General features: G+C 45.7%; 1 protein-coding gene across 1 annotated transcript in view; it reads right to left on the reverse strand.

Moving 5' to 3' along the window:
- Positions 1–23,184, reverse strand: part of LOC117429938 (ras GTPase-activating protein 4) — a 61,205-nt gene that overhangs the window by 7,701 nt on the left and 30,320 nt on the right. The window contains exons 6-17 of the mRNA XM_058998347.1: positions 18,949–19,030; positions 15,461–15,595; positions 15,024–15,115; positions 11,391–11,508; positions 11,130–11,283; positions 10,271–10,335; positions 9,209–9,321; positions 8,795–8,987; positions 7,312–7,449; positions 5,967–6,111; positions 2,080–2,249; positions 183–320 (exon numbers count right to left, since the gene is read on the reverse strand). Of these exons, the coding sequence (XP_058854330.1) occupies positions 183–320; positions 2,080–2,249; positions 5,967–6,111; positions 7,312–7,449; positions 8,795–8,987; positions 9,209–9,321; positions 10,271–10,335; positions 11,130–11,283; positions 11,391–11,508; positions 15,024–15,115; positions 15,461–15,595; positions 18,949–19,030 (1,543 nt within the window). The remainder of the gene's footprint in view (positions 1–182; positions 321–2,079; positions 2,250–5,966; positions 6,112–7,311; positions 7,450–8,794; positions 8,988–9,208; positions 9,322–10,270; positions 10,336–11,129; positions 11,284–11,390; positions 11,509–15,023; positions 15,116–15,460; positions 15,596–18,948; positions 19,031–23,184) is intronic.

Genomic DNA, 23,184 nt, shown 5'->3' on the forward strand with positions numbered 1-23,184 from the left:
CTGATAGTGAAGGAAATGTATTGCTCGCTCCTTGCAGATACTTCAAAAGCACGTTAAAAATACCATCAAAAACCATGTTTAAAATAATGTGCTTTTTTTCACATAGGAAAACGAGCGCTCTACAAAGGGATGGTAATACATGTTAGATGAGATTTAGGGGGATTGTCGCCAGCCCTCCTCACCTTGCACTGCAGGTAGAGGATTTCAATCTGCTCCATCTCCTCGCTCCAAATGATCTGCATGACGTGGGAGCTGCCAAAGCTCTTCTCCTCCACCTTCTCCACAGCCCGGACCTTCTGCAGAGAGACGAACGAGCTCTTCTGCAGGCAGACAGACACACAGACACACTGAGTCACACCCTGGCTCACAGCACAGACAGACACACAGACACACTGAGTTACACACTGGCTCACAGCGCAGACAGACACACAGACACACTGAGTTACACCCTGGCTCTCAGCGCAGACAGACACACAGACACACTGAGTTACACCCTGGCTCTCAGCGCAGACAGACACACAGACACACTGAGTTACACACTGGCTCACAGCGCAGACAGACACACAGACACACTGAGTTACACCCTGGCTCTCAGCGCAGACAGACACACAGACACACTGAGTTACACCCTGGCTCTCAGCGCAGACAGACACACACTCACACCCTGGCTCACAGTGCAGACAGACACACAGACACACTGAGTTACACACTGGCTCTCAGCACAGACAGACACACAGACACACTGAGTTACACACTGGCTCTCAGCACAGACAGACACACAGACACACTGAGTTACACCCTGGCTCACAGCGCAGACAGACACACAGACACACTGAGTTACACCCTGGCTCACAGTTCAGACAGACACACAGACACACTGAGTTACACACTGGCTCACAGCGCAGACAGACACACTGAGTTACACACTGGCTCACAGCGCAGATAGACACACAGACACACTAAGTTACACCCTGGCTCTCAGCGCAGACAGACACACAGACACACTGAGTCACACACTGGCTCACAGCGCAGACAGACACACAGACACACTGAGTTACACCCTGGCTCTCAGCGCAGACAGACACACAGACACACTGAGTTACACACTGGCTCACAGCGCAGACAGACACACAGACACACTAAGTTACACCCTGGCTCTCAGCGCAGACAGACACACAGACACACTGAGTTACACCCTGGCTCTCAGCGCAGACAGACACACAGACACACTGAGTTACACCCTGGCTCACAGTGCAGACAGACACACACTCACACCCTGGCTCACAGTGCAGACAGACACACAGACACACTGAGTTACACCCTGGCTCTCAGCGCAGACAGACACACAGACACACTGAGTTACACCCTGGCTCACAGTGCAGACAGACACACAGACACACTGAGTTACACCCTGGCTCACAGTGCAGACAGACACACAGACACACACTCACATCCTGGCTCACAGTGCAGACAGACACACACTCACACCCTGGCTCACAGTGCAGACAGACACACACTCACATCCTGGCTCACAGCGCATACAGACACACAGAATCACACAGTGACTCACAGCTGCTAGCATTGAAAACTTGCCAAAAAGTTAAATGGAAACTAACAACCCCTAATATGGCCTCCACTACTGTCACAGGCAAAGGTATTGGCACCCTTCACTTAATATAAGATAATTCAAGAAAACATGTTAAATGCAAGCATTTAATGAACATTCACAACTAATTAATATGGCAAAGACCAAAATACACTTCTGGTCATTTAACAAACAATCTTTATGACAAAAACCAAAAGCAATTTCAATATGTGTTCATGACAAAAGTATTGGCACCTTTACATTAAAAGTCAGTAAAAAAGTAATAGAACCAACTTAAAAAAAAATGATTGAAAACCATTACACAGTAATTAAGCTGCATGATCAATAGCCAGAAAAAAGTGGTAATTATTTCCAACATCTATTGATTTATTGAGACTAAAATAGAACTTTTCCCCAAAAATGGTGGACAGTATGTTTGTATTAAAATAAGGTTTAATAAATACAGACTGTCTATAAGCCTGGTCTGGCCTCACCTTGGAGTTGGGGGTCTTGGCGTAGGACAGGATGTTGCTGCGCAGGGTGACGTGGTATTTCTTGAAGGGGGATGCCATGAGCATGCACTTGTCTCTGGTCTTGTGAAGGAAGAGGAACCCCTCTTTGAGTGTGCCGGCTGGCTGCAGACTGAGCCTCTCCTCACCCAGCTCTGAAACGGAGAAGCCCATTACAGTATGTGATGGGTCCGGGAGTCTCCTGACTGAAATTCGACCTCCCGACACTAGGGGGAGCTGAACTAGCTGGGGGGGGGGGGGGGGGGATTGTGATTCCATCAAACTTTAGTGTCTGCCCTCTTGATAAGGAAAGGCAGCATAGTGCTCAGAGCGCTATAACGTCAATGAGCCACCATTTTGGGCGATGCTGGTGTAACAGGCAGTGTTGTGTGATGCACTGCCATTACGAATTCTGTCCTGTCCCGTCCCCCATCCCGTCCGTGAGATGAGACGAGGGTAAGAGCTCTAAAACCACGAATGCAGACGAGCCCAGCTCTTTTGCATTATGGTTAAGACACTCGCTTGTGGTGCAGGGGGTCGCCGGTTCGCTCCCAGCCTCTTCCCTGTTACACTAGGCTGATTGCAGGGTAGAGCTCTGGGTACTAAAAGGGAGCATGTTGCCTCATAAACTAGGGGAGACCCAGGAGGCTGAAGAAATACTGCAGTAAAGGTGGTGGGATAGGTGAGGATTGTGTGCTAGTGCTAGTGTCACTACAGGTCGCTAAAGACGTCCGTTTAGAAACCAGAGAAGCACAGGATTCAGAGCTGCAGGTCTGCAAAAAACACCTGTCAGCTAGGACTCTGCTTAAGACAGCTATTAAACAGCCTCTTGTATTCAGCCCTCTGCCTTGTAAATATCCCTTTACATTTTGAAAATAAACCACAGACTCTTATTTTCAGTGTTTGTCTGAGCCTGTTCACTGTTTACTGGGTCAGACTGTTACCATGACTTCCCACACAGTACCATTGGAATGCCCCCTCCAGAATATAATGGGAGTCAATGTGGACAAGATCCTAATAATATCACAATATTATCACACTTAACTGTATTGGAATCAATGCATCACATAGGACTGCCTATAGGTACCACAGAGAAATAGGCATGTTTGTTGTAACAGCACTGTGCATTTAAACCCTTATTTTGCCAGGTTATTGGTCAACTTCTGTAAACTCTGCTTATTATCACTATTTATATCTGTTCCTATGAAGTCATTTGAAAAGGGGTTGACTTTTAACTTGAATATTGGATCATTCAAATGTAAAATAAAATATGAAATTAGCTTTTACACTTTAAAAAAAATCTTTCTTTAACTCTTTCAACTCTGTAGACCTGTATACAGGTCTTGGAAAGAGAACTCCACTCAACACTGCAGAGCGCTCTAGCAGTATAGGAAAGAGACCTCCACTCAACACTGCAGAGCACTCTAGTGGTATAGGAAAGAGAACTCCACTCTCAACACTGCAGAGCACTCTAGTGGTATAGGAAAGGGAACTCCACTCAACACTGCACAGCGCTCTAGTAGTATAGGAAAGAGAACTCCACTCAACACTGCACAGCGCTCTAGTAGTATAGGAAAGGGAACTCCACTCAACACTGCACAGCGCTCTAGTAGTATAGGAAAGGGAACTCCACTCAACACTGCACAGCGCTGTATAGGAAAGAGAACTTAATATTAGGAAATAGTCTCCCAGTGTTTTTATAGACATGGGTGTTAAATAGTTACTCTGCTGAATAACTGGAGTAGATTTGTACTCTGCATTCTCTCACATATTTTCTATTTTACAGAAACAAAGGTGGGCCAGAGACAAATCTGAATGTTCTGGTTGGAAACCTGAGGGAAGGAAATATGTGCGAGGAATGCAAGATCTTTCCTGACAATGGCTTCTTACTGTTGCCATGGTAATTCACAATTGAAGCAATTCAGGCCTTTCTACATTGTCATTTACTGTTCGAGCTGAAAGATTATAAACTCACAGAAACCTGTCACATTGTTCTGCTTGTATCTGTTTTATATAAGTATTATTTCTGGTCTAGTTAATCATTCTTAAATATCTGTTATTTTAATCAACGTATTCTTCGTCTTGTTTCGAATCCCTTTGTAAATCATTTTCTGTTTCAGTTACCACATTCTCGGGGCATTTTAAAACTCAGTAGCATCAAAAGAGATTTCAAACACGTCTTCTCTCAACACATGAACCTGTCCCCCTGCAACACTCCCCAACAGATGTAAGAAGCACCACATTTGTTCAAAGTGCAATGTCTTTCTGAAGCATTTCTTCCATCCACTGGGGCAGAGTGTTTCAGGGGGACAGGTTACTGGTTACACTCTGGTGTACCAGGTGTACTTAGAGAGAAGACATGTAAGAATGTGACGGGGTGAAAGCGATTCGATTCGCACAGGGATCCGGGATATTCTTGACAATCCGATTATTATTTAAGTTAAATGTGAGGCTACATGCAAAGAGTGATGGTCATGTGTAGGTTTAGTTTTAGTGCCTGTATTGAAAATCACAGAATAAAATGCATTAGTACGTACTCTAGCAGCCTCGCCCCAGATTTTTACTCCCCATGGGTAAAGGATGTTTTTGTCAAGCACCCTGGAGGTGACCCGGAGAGTGAAGCGGAGAAGTTATTGGAGATCATCACAGTTCATTTAATGATAGAAGCAACACAGTGAAAGTCGACCTGTGTACTGGCATGTTTAAAATCAACAGTGTGGTCTAAATGGATCTTTTTTGCATCAAGGACTTACCCTAAAATATGAGGAGTGAATCAAGTACCGGTACTCAGGGAATACAACACATCTCATTTTGAACGACCCCATCAGACCGATGGTACATTCTTTTAGGATCATCGTCATCATCATCGCCATCACAGTTGAAGACGGCTGCGTCAGATCAGAGCCAATGCAGGTATAATAACATCTACTCACTATGTATAACCTACACTAGAGACATGAAATCACTCCAAACTAGCTGAAGCATCTGTGAGCACAAAAAACATTACCAGGGTCTTGTGCATTTCACTTGCATCCCTACAGTACTGTGAACACTCATTTATACTTTGGAGCCAAGGTACATACTTCTTACCAGTCCTTATATTACTGAAACAGCTACCGGCATTCTTGAATTATACCATCATGTAAAACAAGAGGTCATTCAAAGATGTTATTATTATTATTATTATTATTATTATTATTATTATTATTATTATTATTATTATTTACAGTATTTCTAATTTTACTGTAAAGATTACTCAGAAAACAAAAGCAAAGCAGGTTGAGAATCTTATTTGACCAAAACCTGTTTTATTCCAAACACTTCCACTATCAAAAGGGACAAGGAGGCTGTGTGGTCCAGTGGTTAAAGAAAAGGGCTTGTAACCAGGAGGTCCCCGGTTCAAATCCCTGCTCACTCACCGACTCACTGTGTGACCCTGCGCAAGTCACTTACCCTCCTTGTGCTCCGTCTTTCGGGTGAGACGTTGTTGTAAGTGACTCTGCAGCTGATGCATAGTTCACAGACTAGTCTCTGTAAGTCGCCTTGGATAAAGGCGTCTGCTAAATAAACAAATAACAATAATTGTGTAATTCGTATGTTTCACACTTAGTTTACTGTATCGTGATACATATCGTGATCTGTATCATGAAGACACTGCTCATGCACAGCCCTACCGGCCAGGCGCCCAGTGAGCTCAGAGCGGACACCTGCAGCGCTGGCCTTCGTCCACTAGAGGTCGGTAACTCCTGAGCTGTGGGGAATAGCTGCGGTGAGCGAACGCACTTGGACAGTTTTAAAATAAATCAATCAATCAATCAATCAATATGTAAAAGTAAAGTCTCTGTTTCCGGTATCTCCAGTGCGGGGCTCACCTTCCTTATCTTCGAAGCTGATGAGTTGGGTGATGAACTCTTTGAGCTGGGCGATGCCTTGCTGGATGGCAGGCTGCAGGGGCCCCATCCAGGGCTCCTTGGACCTCACTGCCAGGGTATCCAGGTTCCCAATGCTCTGAACTGCCTGGAGGGGAGAGAACAGCCCTGAGCCAGGGGCACCCCACAATAACAAACATGCATGATTCAAACTTATTCAGCAGCATGCAGAGATCAAAGCAAAGAATAATTAAGACATATCTCGTATGTGGTATCGTCAGCATATAAATGTACATTAATAGCCTATCCCAGGTCGTTTATATAGAGGGTAAAGAGGATTGGTCCAAGGACTGAACCACGAGGTACCCTCTTACATAGAGGCTCAAAGGTGGACATAATCCCATCAGCTCTTACTTTAGATTATCCTTCAACCAATCCATAGCATAGCATTGTATGATCTACAGAATCACAGGCTATAGAGAAGTCCAGTAATGAAGCACCTATACATTCACCAAATTGTGCAGTTCATGTTTCCTAACAAAAAGATCAAATGAGAAGCTTTTAGTTTTTATCAGAAATAAAAGATTGTGAGCAGTGTAGTACCTTCACACCAAACTGAAGGAGGAGGGAGAGAGGGAGGGGAGGGAGAGGGGGAGAGAGAGGGGGAGGGAGAGGAAGAGGGAGTGAGGGAGGGTGGAGAGAGAAGGAGAGATGGAGAAGAGGAGAGAGAGGGGGAGGGAGAAAGGGAGGGAGGGGGAAGGACAGAAGGAGGGAGAGAGAGTGAGGAGGGAAAGGGGGAGAGAGAAAAGGAGGAAGGGAGGATGGAGAGGGAGTGAGGGAGGATGGAGAGGGAGAGAGGGAGGGAGAAAGGGAGGGAGGGGGAAAGAGAGGAGGGAGAGAGTGAGGAGGGAGAGGGGAGAGAGAAAGGGAGGGAGGGGGAGGGAGAGACGGATGGAGAGGAAGAGGGAGGGAGAGAAGGAGACAGTGAGGGAGAGGAGGAGACAGGGAGGGAGAGGAAGAGGGAGTGAGGGAGGATGGAGAGGGAGTGAGTGAGGGAGGATGGAGAGGGAGAGGGAGGGAGAAAGGGAGTGAGGGAGAGGAGGAGACAGGGAGGGAGAGGAAGAGGGAGTGAGGGAGGATGGAGAGGGAGTGAGGGAGGATGGAGAGGGAGAGGGAGGGAGAAAGGGAGTGAGGGAGAGGAGGAGACAGGGAGGGAGAGGAAGAGGGAGTGGGGGAGGATAGAGAGGGAGTGAGGGAGGATGGAGTGGGAGTGAGGGAGGATGGAGAGGGAGAGAGGGAGGGAGAAAGGGAGTGAGGGAGAGGAGGAGACAGGGAGAGAGAGCAGTACCTTGGCTAGGAGCAGCAGGGTGCGGCTGGTGCGTGCGTCGGGGTGCTTCTCTCTCAGGTGGAAGAGTTTGGGAGACATGATCGCAGGGGAGAAGAAGCGCAGGCAGAGGAAACTGGTCACTGCAATGAACTTCACTTTCTGTCAAGACAAAATCAGAACAGAAGCCTCGGCTCTATCACAGTTTTCTTTTGTTTTAGTCATCTCTAATACGTTTCACACAGTAAATTGGCTTGCTAAGAGTTTAGTTTCCCACTCTTTTTACCCATAGCTCTCTGGGAGTTGCCATACTCTCTACCATGTTCCTACAAGACTGTGTACCTTGCTTCAGAGATTCTTCATCGTGTTATGCTATACCACACGAAAAGCTGAATCTCTCTGCTAGTCAATAACTGGGTTGGTTGAAGTCAAACCCAGAAGTGGCACTTAACTATTAAACTATTTAACTATTAAAAACTATTGCTTAAATAGTCGGGGGAAAGTCATGGGACATTAACTAGATCATTTTCAGTGGGTGTCCTCTGATCCCACGACTGAGCCAGCTTCCTCTTCTACACCCAGGAGCTCGAGAGGGGATGTTAGTGAGCTACCGGTCTCTGGAGGACAAAGGCCAGCCCTGCAGGTGTCCACCCGAGCTCCCTGGGTGCCTGGCCGGTAAAGTCCGCTGTAGCACGATGGGGAGAAACAGTCCCTGAAGGTTTTGCCTCCCTAACCCACGGGAGTGACACAGCCAGTGCGACGCTCCCTCCAGTGAAGACACGACGACTTCACACAGCCAGGACGCGGGCCTGCGCTCCCCTGACTGTATGACTCACCCTGCACACCACACAGCCAGGACGCAGACCTGCACTCCCCTGACTGTATGACTCACCCTGCACACCACACAGCCAGGACATGAACCTGCGCTCCCCTGACTGTATGACTCACCCTGCACACCACACAGCCAGGACATGAACCTGTGCTCCCCCGACTGTATGACTCACCCTGCACACCACACAGCCAGGACATGAACCTGTGCTCCCCCGACTGTATGACTCACCCTGCACACCACACAGCCAGGACATGAACCTGTGCTCCCCCGACTGTATGACTCACCCTGCACACCACACAGCCAGGACGCAGACCTGCACTCCCCTGACTGTATGACTCACCCTGCACACCACATAGCCAGGACGTGAACCTGCGCTCCCCTGACTGTATGACTCACCCTGCACACCACACAGCCAGGACATCAACCTGCACTCCCCTGACTGTATGACTCACCCTGCACACCACACAGCCAGGACGCAGACCTGCACTCCCCTGACTGTATGACTCACCCTGCACACTACACAGCCAGGACATGAACCTGCACTCCCCTAACTGATCTCTGAAGAGCTATCAGGCATTTGTTTTCAGTGTGTGATCTCTGAAGAGCTCTCAGACATGTCTGTTTTCAGTGTGTGATGTCAATGAGACAGCCTGGTTCCTTGGCTCCTGCTCTCACCCGGTACTCCCTCTCTGGGAATCTCTCCTGCACTCTCTCGCACAGCTGCCGGAAGGCCATGCGCAGCAGGGGGGGGCAGTGACTCACGGACGTGACGATGGAGTGCAGCAGCTCGGTCAGGTAGGACTGCAGGTGCTGAGTGCTCTGCTGAATCACCTCAGTCTCCGTCTGAATCCGGTGCAGCCCTGTACAGCTGCACACACAGGGGGACAAACAGCAGCGTGATATAACGGCTCTGGATTCTCTAAAGTGGCCAACAGACTAATCATATCCATCCATTAGCTACATAGGTTTGAAATGTGCAGTTTGGAAAGAAACACATATGTAGCAAACATGTATTTTTACATTAAACCTCAGCCTGTCATGCCAGCCTCTTCCAGCAGAGGTCACTGTGGCTCTGGCTGTCCTGCTCACCCGGCCTCCTTGATCTCCACTTTGCTGGGGTCCAGCTCAACATACTTCTTCTCATCGAAGACGCGGTTCACAGTCGGCCCCAGAACTCTGTGCAGATACTGCATTCCTGCAACCTGGATGAGAGAGGAGGAGAGGGAGATCAGAGACAGGGCAGAACTCTGTGCAGATACTGCATTCCTGCAACCTGGACAAGAGAGGGAGGGGAGGGGAAGGGGAAATCAGAGACAGGGCGGGATCTGGAACCCAAATCAAAGTTACAGTGCTTTACACTGCCTGGTCGCTTTATTGGGACCTTTACCTAACACAATAGATCCACAGAGATACAAACTCCAAACCTGCTAACTGACCGATCAACCGAACAACTGGAAGTATGCAATCATTTTGATACCAGAATCCAGTTTAGAAAAGCGCAACGTGAACCTACTGAAATGGTAACAACTGAAAAAAAAAATACAAGGAAAATACAAGGAAAAAAATACAACAATTTACAAAGGAGACGAAAGACAGCAGAGCAGTAAAAACAGACGCACGCAAAGCGACGTGCTGGTCCTGAAGCAGTCAAAATTACTGTAGCAAAAAATGCATCCAGACAGAGGCGAGGTACATTTCAAGTACTTGCAATCTTACTATGAATGTTTTAGTTTTAAACAGAGCGAGCAAGCTGCACAAATGCATTTTGTTTAAAATAAAATAAAAAAAAACAAGCACTACATTCACTCAAGTTAAGGACGCCCACTGAACCTTCTCCAGAGCTGTGTGAGGAATTGCTGCGGTGAGAGGAAAAAATAATTGGACATTCTAAATCAAAAATAAAGTAGCCTTCGTCATCAGTGTTCGGCATTGTTGGACTTGACAGACTTAATGAAGGGACCGGACTATACCTGGAGAACAGACCCCACACCAGGGCGATGCCAAGCCTGCCAGACAGGTCCTAATAAAGTGGCCATGCAGTGTCCATCACTCGGGAACCTGCTTTTTTGGTTTACAACTAATAAAGATTTCTAAGAGAAATGGATAGGGAGTTAATGGCTAGCGGCTACATCCGCTGTTTAATCTCCTTACCTTTAAAAATGATTCCATGGACTTTGAGGCTAATGAATTGCTTCGAAATAAGGTGTTTGATTCACCTGGTTAAAAAAGAAAAGGAGAAAGCTGATCAAATGATGCGATCACCATTTCAAATATAACTTCCAATAGACACCGCAAGGAGATGGGTTGCTCTTTAGGGTCAAAATACTGGGCAAAAAAACAGGGGCTTGTTTAAACTGTGTGCACATCTGAGATAATTTTGAGTGGCCTTCATTTTATACCTGGCATTTCTAAATATAATGGCATTTAATACATTACAACACAAGTATATTTTCAATAAAAACTGACTGTTTCCATAAAGCCTCTGAGTCTGGCTACAATGCAGGAGACATTACTTTCAGTAGCAACCATTTTCTGTAAGATTAACCTATAACACTGTATCAGTGCTCTCTGTTTTAGTGCATATAGCATTGCAATCGCACACTGACTCGGGTCATTATTAAACAATCCAGCCTTATTTTGTGAAAAGATTGGTGGTAGAGACATATTATTTCATATTATTTTGATTTGGAGTTTCCGTGCATTAGTTCCCTGCAGATTTACAGAATGCTAGATACAAGTAAAAACAGCAGTGGGTGTGTGCTTAACATCCTGCTCTGTGCAACTTAGCCATGTGGTTTCATGAGCTTCAGAACAGAACTGTGCAAATAATTGTGCAAAAAACTGTATTCGGTACTGCTTAGTATGGTAGCACTGTATGATGCTTTTTAAAGATGTGTTTAATATACAAGGCACAGTATGTTGCGTTCAGTTTACTGCAGGGAAACAGGGCTGCTTTAGTCAGAGTTTGCAGAAGCAGACGAGGCTCACTGGGGGAGTCGGATTGGCTTACTGGTTTTCTCCAGCTCCAGTTTGAAAAGAACATCCAGGAACTCCTTGGCTAAGCCGTGCCCCAGGAAGAGCTTCACTAGGTTAGTGGCCACTTCCTGTCGGCTCTCAGCTGTGGTGGTTTCGTCGATCAGCATGAGCAGGTCCGGCTGGTTGCCCTGGGAGACGACAAGACACATCCTGTTAGCCTCAGGCACCGTAAAGCAACAGCTGGAAAGCGGTGTGGGGTTAACGAGGCCCCCTGGTGGCTGGCCCCGGCACTCACATTCAGGTTGGTGCTCACTGCCTGGCACAGCAGCTCAGTGAGGGGGCGGTAGTGACTGGAGGGGAGCACGCGCTCATCTCGGAGTCTCAGCTGCAAGCGGAGGGACCCCAGGTTACCCCTGCAAGGAACAACCCGTTACAAACACTAAACAAGACCCAACACAGGAACCCTTGCTGCTGCCTTGTTTTCTCCCTGTTTTGGTAGCATGTGAAACTAGAGCACATGCATGCTGTTTGGAAACGCGGTCATGTTGATTAGACTGGAGTGGGTTTATATTTTGATTCTCAAACTAGACCCCATTGACACTAATGTAATCCACATCACCAAAGAAACATTACATAATTCTGCACAGCTGTCATTCTCTGCTGGTAGTTGTGCAGTTTTCCCCACATGCTTTCTCATGGTTATATTATGCATTTACTATAGTTTACCATGGTTTATCATGTTTTTAAACATGCTTTCCCTCTCAGGGCTGAATCTAATTGAGCATTGTTGGATAAAATTAAAGACATTAGTTTAAGTACTGAGTATTAGTAAACTGATCTGCTAACTGGCAAATATAAACAATATTTAATAAAGATTATCAGGCACGACTGTGTGGTGTGCTGGGTGACTCATGCAGTCAGGGGAGCATAGGCTCACTTCCTGGCTGTCCCAAGTGGCCGGTTTCATTGGCTCTGGTGCTCCCGTGGGTTAGGGAGTCACATTACCATGGCACAGCGGACCCTACCAGCCTGGTGCCTGGTGAGCTCAAGCCAGACATCTGGAGGGCTGGCTTTGTGATCCAGGGGCCATCCACTGTTCACCTCCTGCGTGTAAAGAGTCAGCCAGCTTGGTGTTGGGATTCGAGGTCTTTCATTCTCCTCAGTTGAGTGAGGAAACATAACTGCACATACTAAACTGGGCAGAAAAACAAGGGTAAAATAATTGGGAGCCCGAAATCTTTTTCTAAAATAGTTATATATATATATAAAACCAATTAAATACAAATAAAAAGACTATTTGCTACAGTATGGAGAACTCTAGGGAATAGGGAGACCCTCTCTTGTGTCCTGAGAACTCTTCTAATATTCTCCTTCCATGTGAAACTTGGTCAGATTAAGAATACACATGTCGATAATCCCTCCTTTCTAAATATAATCCTCTTTTTTTCCCCTGAAAGCTGGAGAAATCATGTTGGTGTTTTTTTTTGGTTTTTTTTTCTAGAGGATTTTCCACAGTTCCCCATCTGTCACTGTGGGCCAGTCAACACAATCAATCTGCCAACCTAGCAGAGTCTACAGCCTAAAGAGCGGTCATAACGGCTTACTGAATCCAGCTGGGGCGCGGTGGAAGGTGACAGCCTGATTTATTAAACAGATTAAAACACCCTTGTGGCCTCAGAAGAGCAACAAGTTCAGCTGATACCCCAGACTGTAACCATCAACCTGCCCCCCCTGCAGCACTATGACAAAGACATTGACAAATCCTTCTAATTGAAACGTGTGGCATTGAATTGATTAAGTCCATAGCCTGTGTACCGAGTGAGGCACTTCATGAGATTTCAGCTTCTCTTTGACCTCTAGACCTGCTGGAATCATTTAAAAAGGAAAAAATGATGACGTGCCCAGCTGAGAACGTCAGCTTGGTTTACAAAAGCAGCCAAACGAATCCCAGGATTAAACAGACTGGAGCTTAGTCCTTTTAATCTTGACAGGACTCTGAGTCATTGTATGCAAGCGTGTGTCAGTGTGTGTTGTTATTTTAATAATTTATTCATTTTTAATTCAGTGCTTGTGTATGTGGTACTAATAAGAAGAGAGAGAGAGAGAGAGAGAGATAGAGAGAGAGAGAGGAGAGAGAGAGAAGAGAGAGAGGAGAGAGGAGAGAGAGAGAGAGAGGAGAGAGAGAAGAGAGAGAGAGAGAGAGAGAGAGAGAGAGAGAGAGAGAGAGAGAGAGAGAAAGAATCTCAAACCTGACCTGAACATAGCAAAGTGTAATAAAGCAGACTGAAAGCTTGTAAGGCATAAGTAGCCACTGTAAAGGTATGGTAAAGCATATTTAAAAACATGCAAACCATGGTAAACTACAGTAAACTATAGTACTACCAGCAGAGAATGACAGTTGTGCAGAATTGTGTAATGTTTCTTTGGTGATGTGGATTACATTAGTGTCAATGGGGTGTAGTTTGAGATTCAGAATATAGACCCACTCCAGTCTAATCAACATGACCGCATTTCCAAAAAGCATGCATGCACACCAGTCTTATACACTATCAAAACAGGAAGAGAAAAGGCAGCACCAACAGCCCGACTAATAACACACACCATTCATTATCAACACAATAACACTGCCATACCCTGACTTCCTTTGCTGTAAGAAGCTCCCCTTCACACCTCTGCAAGGTTATTAATGTCTGCTATAAAACCAGCACATTCCTCCCAATGGGACCATTGAGGGATCCTGCACACTTTACACTGACATTGAAAAAGACTTCTAGTCAAAATGTTGGGGATTGAATTTATTAGGGTTCTTTTAGTATTTCTAAAAACTATGGATGAAGTTGGTAGATAAAATACTGAAAAATGCCACCAAGCAACCAAATCCTTTATTGGATTGATAGCAAGATCCATTCTGACACAAGGGCCATATTTTCAAAGGGTCTGCTCCAGTCTTTAATTAACTACTATTTTTTGAAAGAGGTCAAACACCTGCTCATTTTACAAGACTAGAACCAAACAACCAAGTAACAGGACTGTCAATGTGTTTGTTTCTCATTTTTTAACATTAATGTATATTTTTCCCCTTTCAAAAAAACAGGAGTTAATTAATGAATGGAGGAATCGCTTTGACAACATGTCCCTCTATGTCTCTGTTAAGCCCCTGTAGGGTCGCCTGTGCTCCTGCATTTCAAGTGAAGTTCTGCAGCTCAAGCTGTCTATCTAATCTTCAGGAGGATTTTCAGAGAGCGGAGGTTCTAAATATAAAACATGGGACCTTTGCCCAGTGTTATGAGTATTGACAAATCCAATGCAATATTTGAAGCTTGTTGTTTATGAGTTACCATAACCATAAGCAGTTATGTAACTGCACTAGATTTTCACAGCCTCTCTACGCCTCCTAACAACCTCTTTGTCACACTTCCATATTTACATGTATAAGTAACAAAGGAGCCAGTGCACAGACAGAGAGACGTCCACATATACCCGCACAATCTGACACTCGCAACCTTTTCTGGTAAAAGCAGCTAATCTTGAGTAAAGACTGAACTATGCAGGTTTAAATGAAGGACTTGCACTGTCTGTTTTCCTGAGCATGCTGGCATGTATTGTGAGAGGCAGGCTGGCTCACAGTACTCCCCTCCCCTGTATCTTCACTTAGATATTACTGTATGTCTACAGGCAGTATCGGCTGTGAAATGTAGAATTTGCCATTTCTCAGTTCTGACAATTCCAGCATTTTAAGTGTCTTAAATGTTTTAAATATTGGTTAAATCCTCCATGTGTCTGATTTCAGGTGCATTACATTGTCTGAAGCAGTGCCTTGTTTTTTCAGGACTTCTACTCGTGTTATGGAGCGAGTGTGCAGCGTTTCGAGGGCAGAATGAGTGTGTAGCAATGCTGTGGGTCAGGCTGTGGCAGTGCTGGGACTCACTCGTACTCGCTGCTCTTGCTCTTGTCAGGGTCCAGTCGGAACCAGCCCTCTTCCTGTTGCACACTGTGCAGCTTACTGATGTTGAACATGACCTGCAGGACACACACACACACACACTGTGTAAAAACCCAGCATCCATAGAGGATAACACACCCACAAGATAACAGCAAACACAGCACGGCCTGCTTTACATTGAATAGAATTCTAATACAATTACTGGCCCAGCTGCAACAACTGTGAAAATACAAACTCACAGTAATTAATATCAGTTCAGTTGAAAACTATATTAGAGGTGCAGCCCAGGAGGCGGTTGTGATGAGCAGTGTTGCTTGTTCTGAGCTTCGTGGCTCCCTGTAGTATATGGAAGGTTTGTGTGCTTGCTGTGTGCTTCGTGGCTCCCTGTAGTATACAGTATGTAAGGCATATCTGTCCCTCACCTTTCCCAGGAAGTCGTTCCTGCTGACCAGGTCCCAGTCCCACACCTCCACACTCAGAGTGTTCTCACACAGAGACTCATCCAGCTCAAACTCGAAGCTCTCGTTCCAGCGTGGGTAGCATGACCTCTTCACCACCTGCCCCCCCCCCCCACACACACATTATCATCATCATTATTAGCGTTACTACTATTACTACTGCTGTTTAAGTGCTCTGTGCTCTGAACCCAGACCCTTAGTAACCCACTCACTGTGCTCTGAACCCAGACCCTCAGTAACCCACTCACTGTGCTCTGAACCCACACCCTCAGTAACCCACTCACTGTGCTCTGAACCCACACCCTCAGTAACCCACTCACTGTGCTCTGAACCCACACCCTCAGTAACCCACTCACTGTGCTCTGAACCCACACCCTCAGTAACCCACTCACTGTGCTCTGAACCCAGACCCTCAGTAACCCACTCACTGTGCTCTGAACCCACACCCTCAGTAACCCACTCACTGTGCTCTGAACCCACACCCTCAGTAACCCACTCACTGTGCTCTGAACCCACACCCTCAGTAACCCACTCACTGTGCTCTGAACCCAGACCCTCAGTAACCCACTCACTGTGCTCTGAACCCAGACCCTCAGTAACCCACTCACTGTGCTCTGAACCCAGACCCTCAGAAAACCACTCACTGTGCTCTGAACCCAGACCCTCAGTAACCCACTCACTGTGCTCTGAACCCACACCCTCAGTAACCCACTCACTGTGCTCTGAACCCACACCCTCAGTAACCCACTCACTGTGCTTTGAACCCAGACCCTCAGTAACCCACTCACTGTGCTCTGAACCCAGACCCTCAGTAACCCACTCACTGTGCTCTGAACCCACACCCTCAGTAACCCACTCACTGTGCTCTGAACCCAGACCCTCAGAAAACCACTCACTGTGCTCTGAACCCAGACCCTCAGTAACCCACTCACTGTGCTCTGAACCCACACCCTCAGTAACCCACTCACTGTGCTCTGAACCCACACCCTCAGTAACCCACTCACTGTGCTCTGAACCCAGACCCTCAGAAAACCACTCACTGTGCTCTGAACCCAGACCCTCAGTAACCCACTCACTGTGCTCTGAACCCACACCCTCAGTAACCCACTCACTGTGCTCTGAACCCAGACCCTCAGAAAACCACTCACTGTGCTCTGAACCCAGACCCTCAGTAACCCACTCACTGTGCTCTGAACCCAGACCCCCAGTAACCCACTCACTGTGCTCTGAACCCAGACCCTCAGTAACCCACTCACTGTGCTCTGAACCCACACCCTCAGTAACCCACTCACTGTGCTCTGAACCCACACCCTCAGTAACCCACTCACTGTGCTCTGAACCCAGACCCTCAGAAAACCACTCACTGTGCTCTGAACCCAGACCCTCAGTAACCCACTCACTGTGCTTTGAACCCAGACCCTCAGCAACCCACTCACTGTGCTCTGAACCCACACCCTCAGTAACCCACTCACTGTGCTCTGAACCCAGACCCTCAGAAAACCACTCACTGTGCTCTGAACCCACACCCTCAGTAACCCACTCACTGTGCTCTGAACCCACACCCTCAGTAACCCACTCACTGTGCTCTGAACCCAGACCCTCAGTAACCCACTCACTGTGCTCTGAACCCACACCCTCAGTAACCCACTCACTGTGCTCTGAACCCAGACCCTCAGAAAACCACTCACTGTGCTCTGAACCCAGACCCTCAGTAACCCACTCACTGTGCTCTGAACCCACACCCTCAGTAACCCACTCACTGTGCTCTGAACCCACACCCTCAGTAACCCACTCACTGTGCTTTGAACCCAGACCCTCAGTAACCCACTCACTGTGCTCTGAACCCAGACCCTCAGTAACCCACTCACTGTGCTCTGAACCCACACCCTCAGTAACCCACTCACTGTGCTCTGAACCCAGACCCTCAGAAAACCACTCACTGTGCTCTGAACCCAGACCCTCAGTAACCCACTCACTGTGCTCTGAACCCACACCCTCAGTAACCCACTCACTGTGCTCTGAACCCACACCCTCAGTAACCCACTCACTGTGCTCTGAACCCAGACCCTCAGAAAACCACTCACTGTGCTCTGAACCCAGACCCTCAGTAACCCACTCACTGTGCTCTGAACCCACACCCTCAGTAACCCACTCACTGTGCTCTGAACCCAGACCCTCAGAAAACCACTCACTGTGCTCTGAACCCAGACCCTCAGTAACCCACTCACTGTGCTCTGAACCCAGACCCCCAGTAACCCACTCACTGTGCTCTGAACCCAGACCCTCAGTAACCCACTCACTGTGCTCTGAACCCACACCCTCAGTAACCCACTCACTGTGCTCTGAACCCACACCCTCAGTAACCCACTCACTGTGCTCTGAACCCAGACCCTCAGAAAACCACTCACTGTGCTCTGAACCCAGACCCTCAGTAACCCACTCACTGTGCTTTGAACCCAGACCCTCAGCAACCCACTCACTGTGCTCTGAACCCACACCCTCAGTAACCCACTCACTGTGCTCTGAACCCAGACCCTCAGAAAACCACTCACTGTGCTCTGAACCCACACCCTCAGTAACCCACTCACTGTGCTCTGAACCCAGACCCTCAGTAACCCACTCACTGTGCTCTGAACCCAGACCCCCAGTAACCCACTCACTGTGCTCTGAACCCAGACCCTCAGTAACCCACTCACTGTGCTCTGAACCCACACCCTCAGAAAACCACTCACTGTGCTCTGAACCCAGACCCTCAGTAACCCACTCACTGTGCTCTGAACCCACACCCTCAGTAACCCACTCACTGTGCTCTAAACCCAGACCCTCAGAAAACCACTCACTGTGCTCTGAACCCAGACCCTCAGTAACCCACTCACTGTGCTCTGAACCCAGACCCCCAGTAACCCACTCACTGTGCTCTGAACCCAGACCCTCAGTAACCCACTCACTGTGCTCTGAACCCACACCCTCAGTAACCCACTCACTGTGCTCTGAACCCACACCCTCAGTAACCCACTCACTGTGCTCTGAACCCAGACCCTCAGAAAACCACTCACTGTGCTCTGAACCCAGACCCTCAGTAACCCACTCACTGTGCTTTGAACCCAGACCCTCAGTAACCCACTCACTGTGCTCTGAACCCACACCCTCAGTAACCCACTCACTGTGCTCTGAACCCAGACCCTCAGAAAACCACTCACTGTGCTCTGAACCCACACCCTCAGTAACCCACTCACTGTGCTCTGAACCCACACCCTCAGTAACCCACTCACTGTGCTCTGAACCCAGACCCTCAGAAAACCACTCACTGTGCTCTGAACCCACACCCTCAGCAGCCCACTCACTGTGCTCTGAACCCACACCCTCAGTAACCCACTCACTGTGCTCTGAACCCAGACCCTCAGTAACCCACTCACTGTGCTCTGAACCCAGACCCCCAGTAACCCACTCACTGTGCTCTCGTGTGTTTTGCCATTGTAACGGACTCTCACAAAGGGATCAGAGGCTCCATTGCGATCCTTCCGCGCCAGATCTCTGAAACAGATACAACAAAATACAATTCAAACTTATATTGTCTTAATATTACAGTAACTGAATATTACCACTTTTTGTGTATTTTGATACATTCTAAATCAGTATTTCTTCACAGAATTCTTTCTTAATCCTTTGTTTTGGCTACAAACTTTTATTTTGGTGTTGTCTCTCACATAAGCACAAAAGTGACACAGTTCATATGCACCACCAACCACTTTTCAAAAGGATTGAAAACAAAATATACTTTCAGATTTTCTAAAGATGTTGAAGTTTTGACAACTTTAAATAATAAGACTGTAAACTCCTGTAGTTTATACAGATGTAAAAGTTTACAACTATAAAATAATAATAATAATAATAATAATAATATAACAGCTACCAATACTACTGATAAAAAATAACAATAATGATAATAATGGCAATGATAATGATAATACTAATATTAATTTAAATACTAATCAATTCTAGCCAGCAAATATTAGATAAAGTGTCATGGTCACAAACGTATTAATATGAATTAATTTCTAGTAAAGCACCGCCCTGTTGTGACATTTCAAAGTGTTACAGGAAATTCGATTTTACCAAATCATTTGCATATGAGTTCTGCACAGGAAATGGTTTGACTCAGAGACTTTTGGGTATAATAATAATAAAACACAGGCCTGTCGCTTAACTCCTCATGTTCTGCTTCAGGAATTTGTAAATGTGAGTTTCCCTCCACAAAAAAGAGATCCTCGCCTTATCCACGGGAGTCTACACTACAAAACTGACAGCCTGATCCTGACACCCTGGGACCTGTCTGAGCAACTGCGCACGCTATATTAATTAGAGAAATCAGAGAAAGTACAATTTTACAATCCTCTAGTCTGTCTGCAATGGTGATGTGTGATGAGATCCACTAGATCTAGTGAAACGAAGTGAGATCATGGGAAAGCAGGATTGGTGTGACTTCACAAGGGGCACACTATGGTGGGGCCTGCGCAGCAACAGTGGCTGCGCTGACCAAGAAGTGCAGTGTGGAGTAGTGGTTAGGGCTCTGGACTCTTGACCGGGGGGTTGTGGGTTCAATCCCAGGTGGGGGACACTGTTGCTGTACTCTTGAGCAAGGTACTTTACCTATACTGCTCCAGTATAAACCCAACTGTATAAATAGGTAATTGTATGTAAAAAATAATGTAATTGTATGTAAAAATAATGTGATATCTTGTAACAATTGTAAGTCACCCTGGATAAGGGCGTCTGCTAAGAAATAAATAATAAAAGAAGCAGCTGTTCCTGTTGCATGCACAGTTTCAGCTCACCCTTTCATGCATGACAGGATGAAAATAGCTGGGCACAAAATAAAAATATTTTTTATTTAGTTTTCAATTTTCTTCCATTGCTTTATAGGGGTGGGAGGAAATAGCATCCACATAAAGACTAGAAGAGAGTTATCTGCAGGTTTGGTTGTTGAATAAATTAGTTTTCATTACACAGATATCTTACAAAAGGAATGTCCTGGTTTAGATTCACTTTGTATACTTCGCTGTTGCATATCATCCTGGCTTTCAATACAAGCTTAAAGCACCTGTGTGACACCAACAGAACTCTCAAGTCTAACCTCCAAGTGCACCTGGTACACCAGAGTGTAACCATTAACCTGCCCCCCTGCAACAGGTTCATGGTTACATTCTGAAAAAAGCATGCTGGTAATATTGGATTGGAGATTTACACAGGTTTCATGCAGTTGGAACAGCAGATGGTTGCCTTAATACAGGATATTATTGAATATTAACTATCAATAGTATTCATTTATTCTGTAAACAAACTTCATTAAAAAATGGAAATTGAATTATAAGGAAAGCAATATTGTGTTTAATTGAGCACAGCTAATCGATTGGAAAGCCAGGGCTGTGGGTGTGAGAGAAGCAGTGAGCGGGCACTGTTCACAGTAAGTTGTCTCAGTTGTACACTGTATAACCTGGAAGGGAGGAGGAAAGAGTTTGTGTATCACTGGGAGTTCAAGGCTGTGTGACAGTCCTCACAGGTTTGATATAGGCTTGAAAAACCTCAAAAGCATGCCCAGCCACTCATGCAAATGAACTGATTTGTTGTTGTTTTGTAATATAGGTTTGGATGCTATGGCAACTGAGCTCAAGACTGGCCTTGGAATGTGTTTTGGAAAGGTGGGAAAGGAAGTTTCAATTGAAACCAGGAGGCTATTTCAGTCGTTTATTTATAAAACCTTGTTTGAGATTTTTCACTGTTGACTGACCAGCTAGTTGGCCTCTATAGTATGTTCACTTGGTTCACAGTTTTGTAGGTCAAACGAAGGGCCTATAGTTGACTTGACCTGTAATACAGTCTCTTCTTGGGGAAATGGTTTCAAAATCCATACACTGTGTCATGTTGAGAACAATGGCATTCTCAAAAGTATATCATTTCAGTTTAGTTTATACTAGAAGAGTTGAAAGAGTTGAATAAATGTTTCTTTTTCAACGCTACAGAGTCAATAGCATTTTTTTTTCTCAGATCTCACTTTGAAATCTACCTTTCATTCATTTTCCCTAGATTGCATTTGTTATATAAACAGAATAGTTCTGAGGTTATTTCATACCCGAGGATAGCCTTGGGAAGAACTCCAGAGCTCCATGAACGTTCTCTATTTATATAACCCTGCAATATGAGATGTGAGCTGTTTAAGGGTGGTGAAGGGGGCTGCAGAATCACTATGAGTATGTGTAATGGGTGTCTGAACACTTAAATTACAAAATCCACTCCATTACTGCATAAGCATGGGGGCATGAGAATGTAGGGCCACCCACACGCCTACAGTATAAAACTCAGACAGACAGAAAGAGAAAATGGACCACATTCCGCATTGCTATTTAGATGGAAAAGGAGGCAATGGAGAGGCTGGCTGGAGACTGAAGTACACACTGTGGAACACTCAGCATAGTTATATGGACACAGTACGCACTGACACCCACACACTAACAACAACTTACAACCATTACTGATTTCACAGAGTTGAACAGTCAAGGTACAAATAGTCGACTTGTCGCCACTTATATAAAAAAAAAAATCATTATATAAATCAGTCTGGTGCTGTTATTTGTGCACGTACTGTTTTGTGATGCTATTTTTTGCACTATAGTTTAAAACTGCTTGGAACTTTTAAAGCTATTTATTAACTTTACCCACAACCATCCGCTTTACAATGACTTTCCCATTCAAACAGCTAAATACAGTTCAAATACTGACATTGAGTGCTGCTCGTATACACTCTGAACGCACAGACACATTTGGAAGTTTGTAATTTTGCTGCTCAGCTGCTGCTGTGAAATTGAAGGGTCTGTTTAGTTGACCACTGGTTTGTGACAGCGGTGTGTTTAGCGGAACGTGCCGGAAAGACATTCCTTTACTATTTTCTATTGGCAGCTATAGGCAAGTTAAGTCACATGACTCACATCTCCCGCCCAACTGTCTGATTCACAGCAGTCCTCTTGATGCAATGAAAAGAGCATTAGGAATTTCTTCTATCACAAACTACTTCTCTGAGAAGACTAAACATGCTGATGAAGACATCGATGAATTTCTGAAGCTATATATATATATATATATATATGCAGCCAATAATACATGGAAACAGCGCTTTCTTTTGGTATTTGTAATATTTTTGAAGTGTTTGTGTAACCCGATGTCTGGGTTTTTGTTTTGTTTCCCTTGCTTTTTTATTATATGTTTTTTGTGGTCAAATAAGGCAGGGTGCACTGGCGGTTCTTCAACACAAGCAAAAAACGTAGTGGAAAAACTGTTTTAAAAGCTGCATGATATCAGTCGTCACGCAAGGCTAAACTGGAATGCAGACAGAAACATTTCAATACACCCTCCTGTATTTTAATATGAATTAGGTCATTTGCATTTGAAAGGAAAATGTATCTCCCTTATTTTTATTTTTCCATGGAAACCACGCTTGTTTTACATTCAGATAAAATGTATATATCAAACGTAAGTAGCCTACATGATAGTACCATTTTACAAACCATGAATAACAAATTCAGAACTGAATCTGTAGCTATTTACAACATTAACCCTTTTCACATATTCCCACTATATCCTATGATTTTAACCATACAGCTCAACCTTTAGTGAATGTGCAAAAGCTGGGGCAG

Source organism: Acipenser ruthenus, chromosome 24, assembly GCF_902713425.1.
Source record: "Acipenser ruthenus chromosome 24, fAciRut3.2 maternal haplotype, whole genome shotgun sequence".
NCBI classification, from domain to species: Eukaryota; Metazoa; Chordata; class Actinopteri; order Acipenseriformes; family Acipenseridae; genus Acipenser; species Acipenser ruthenus.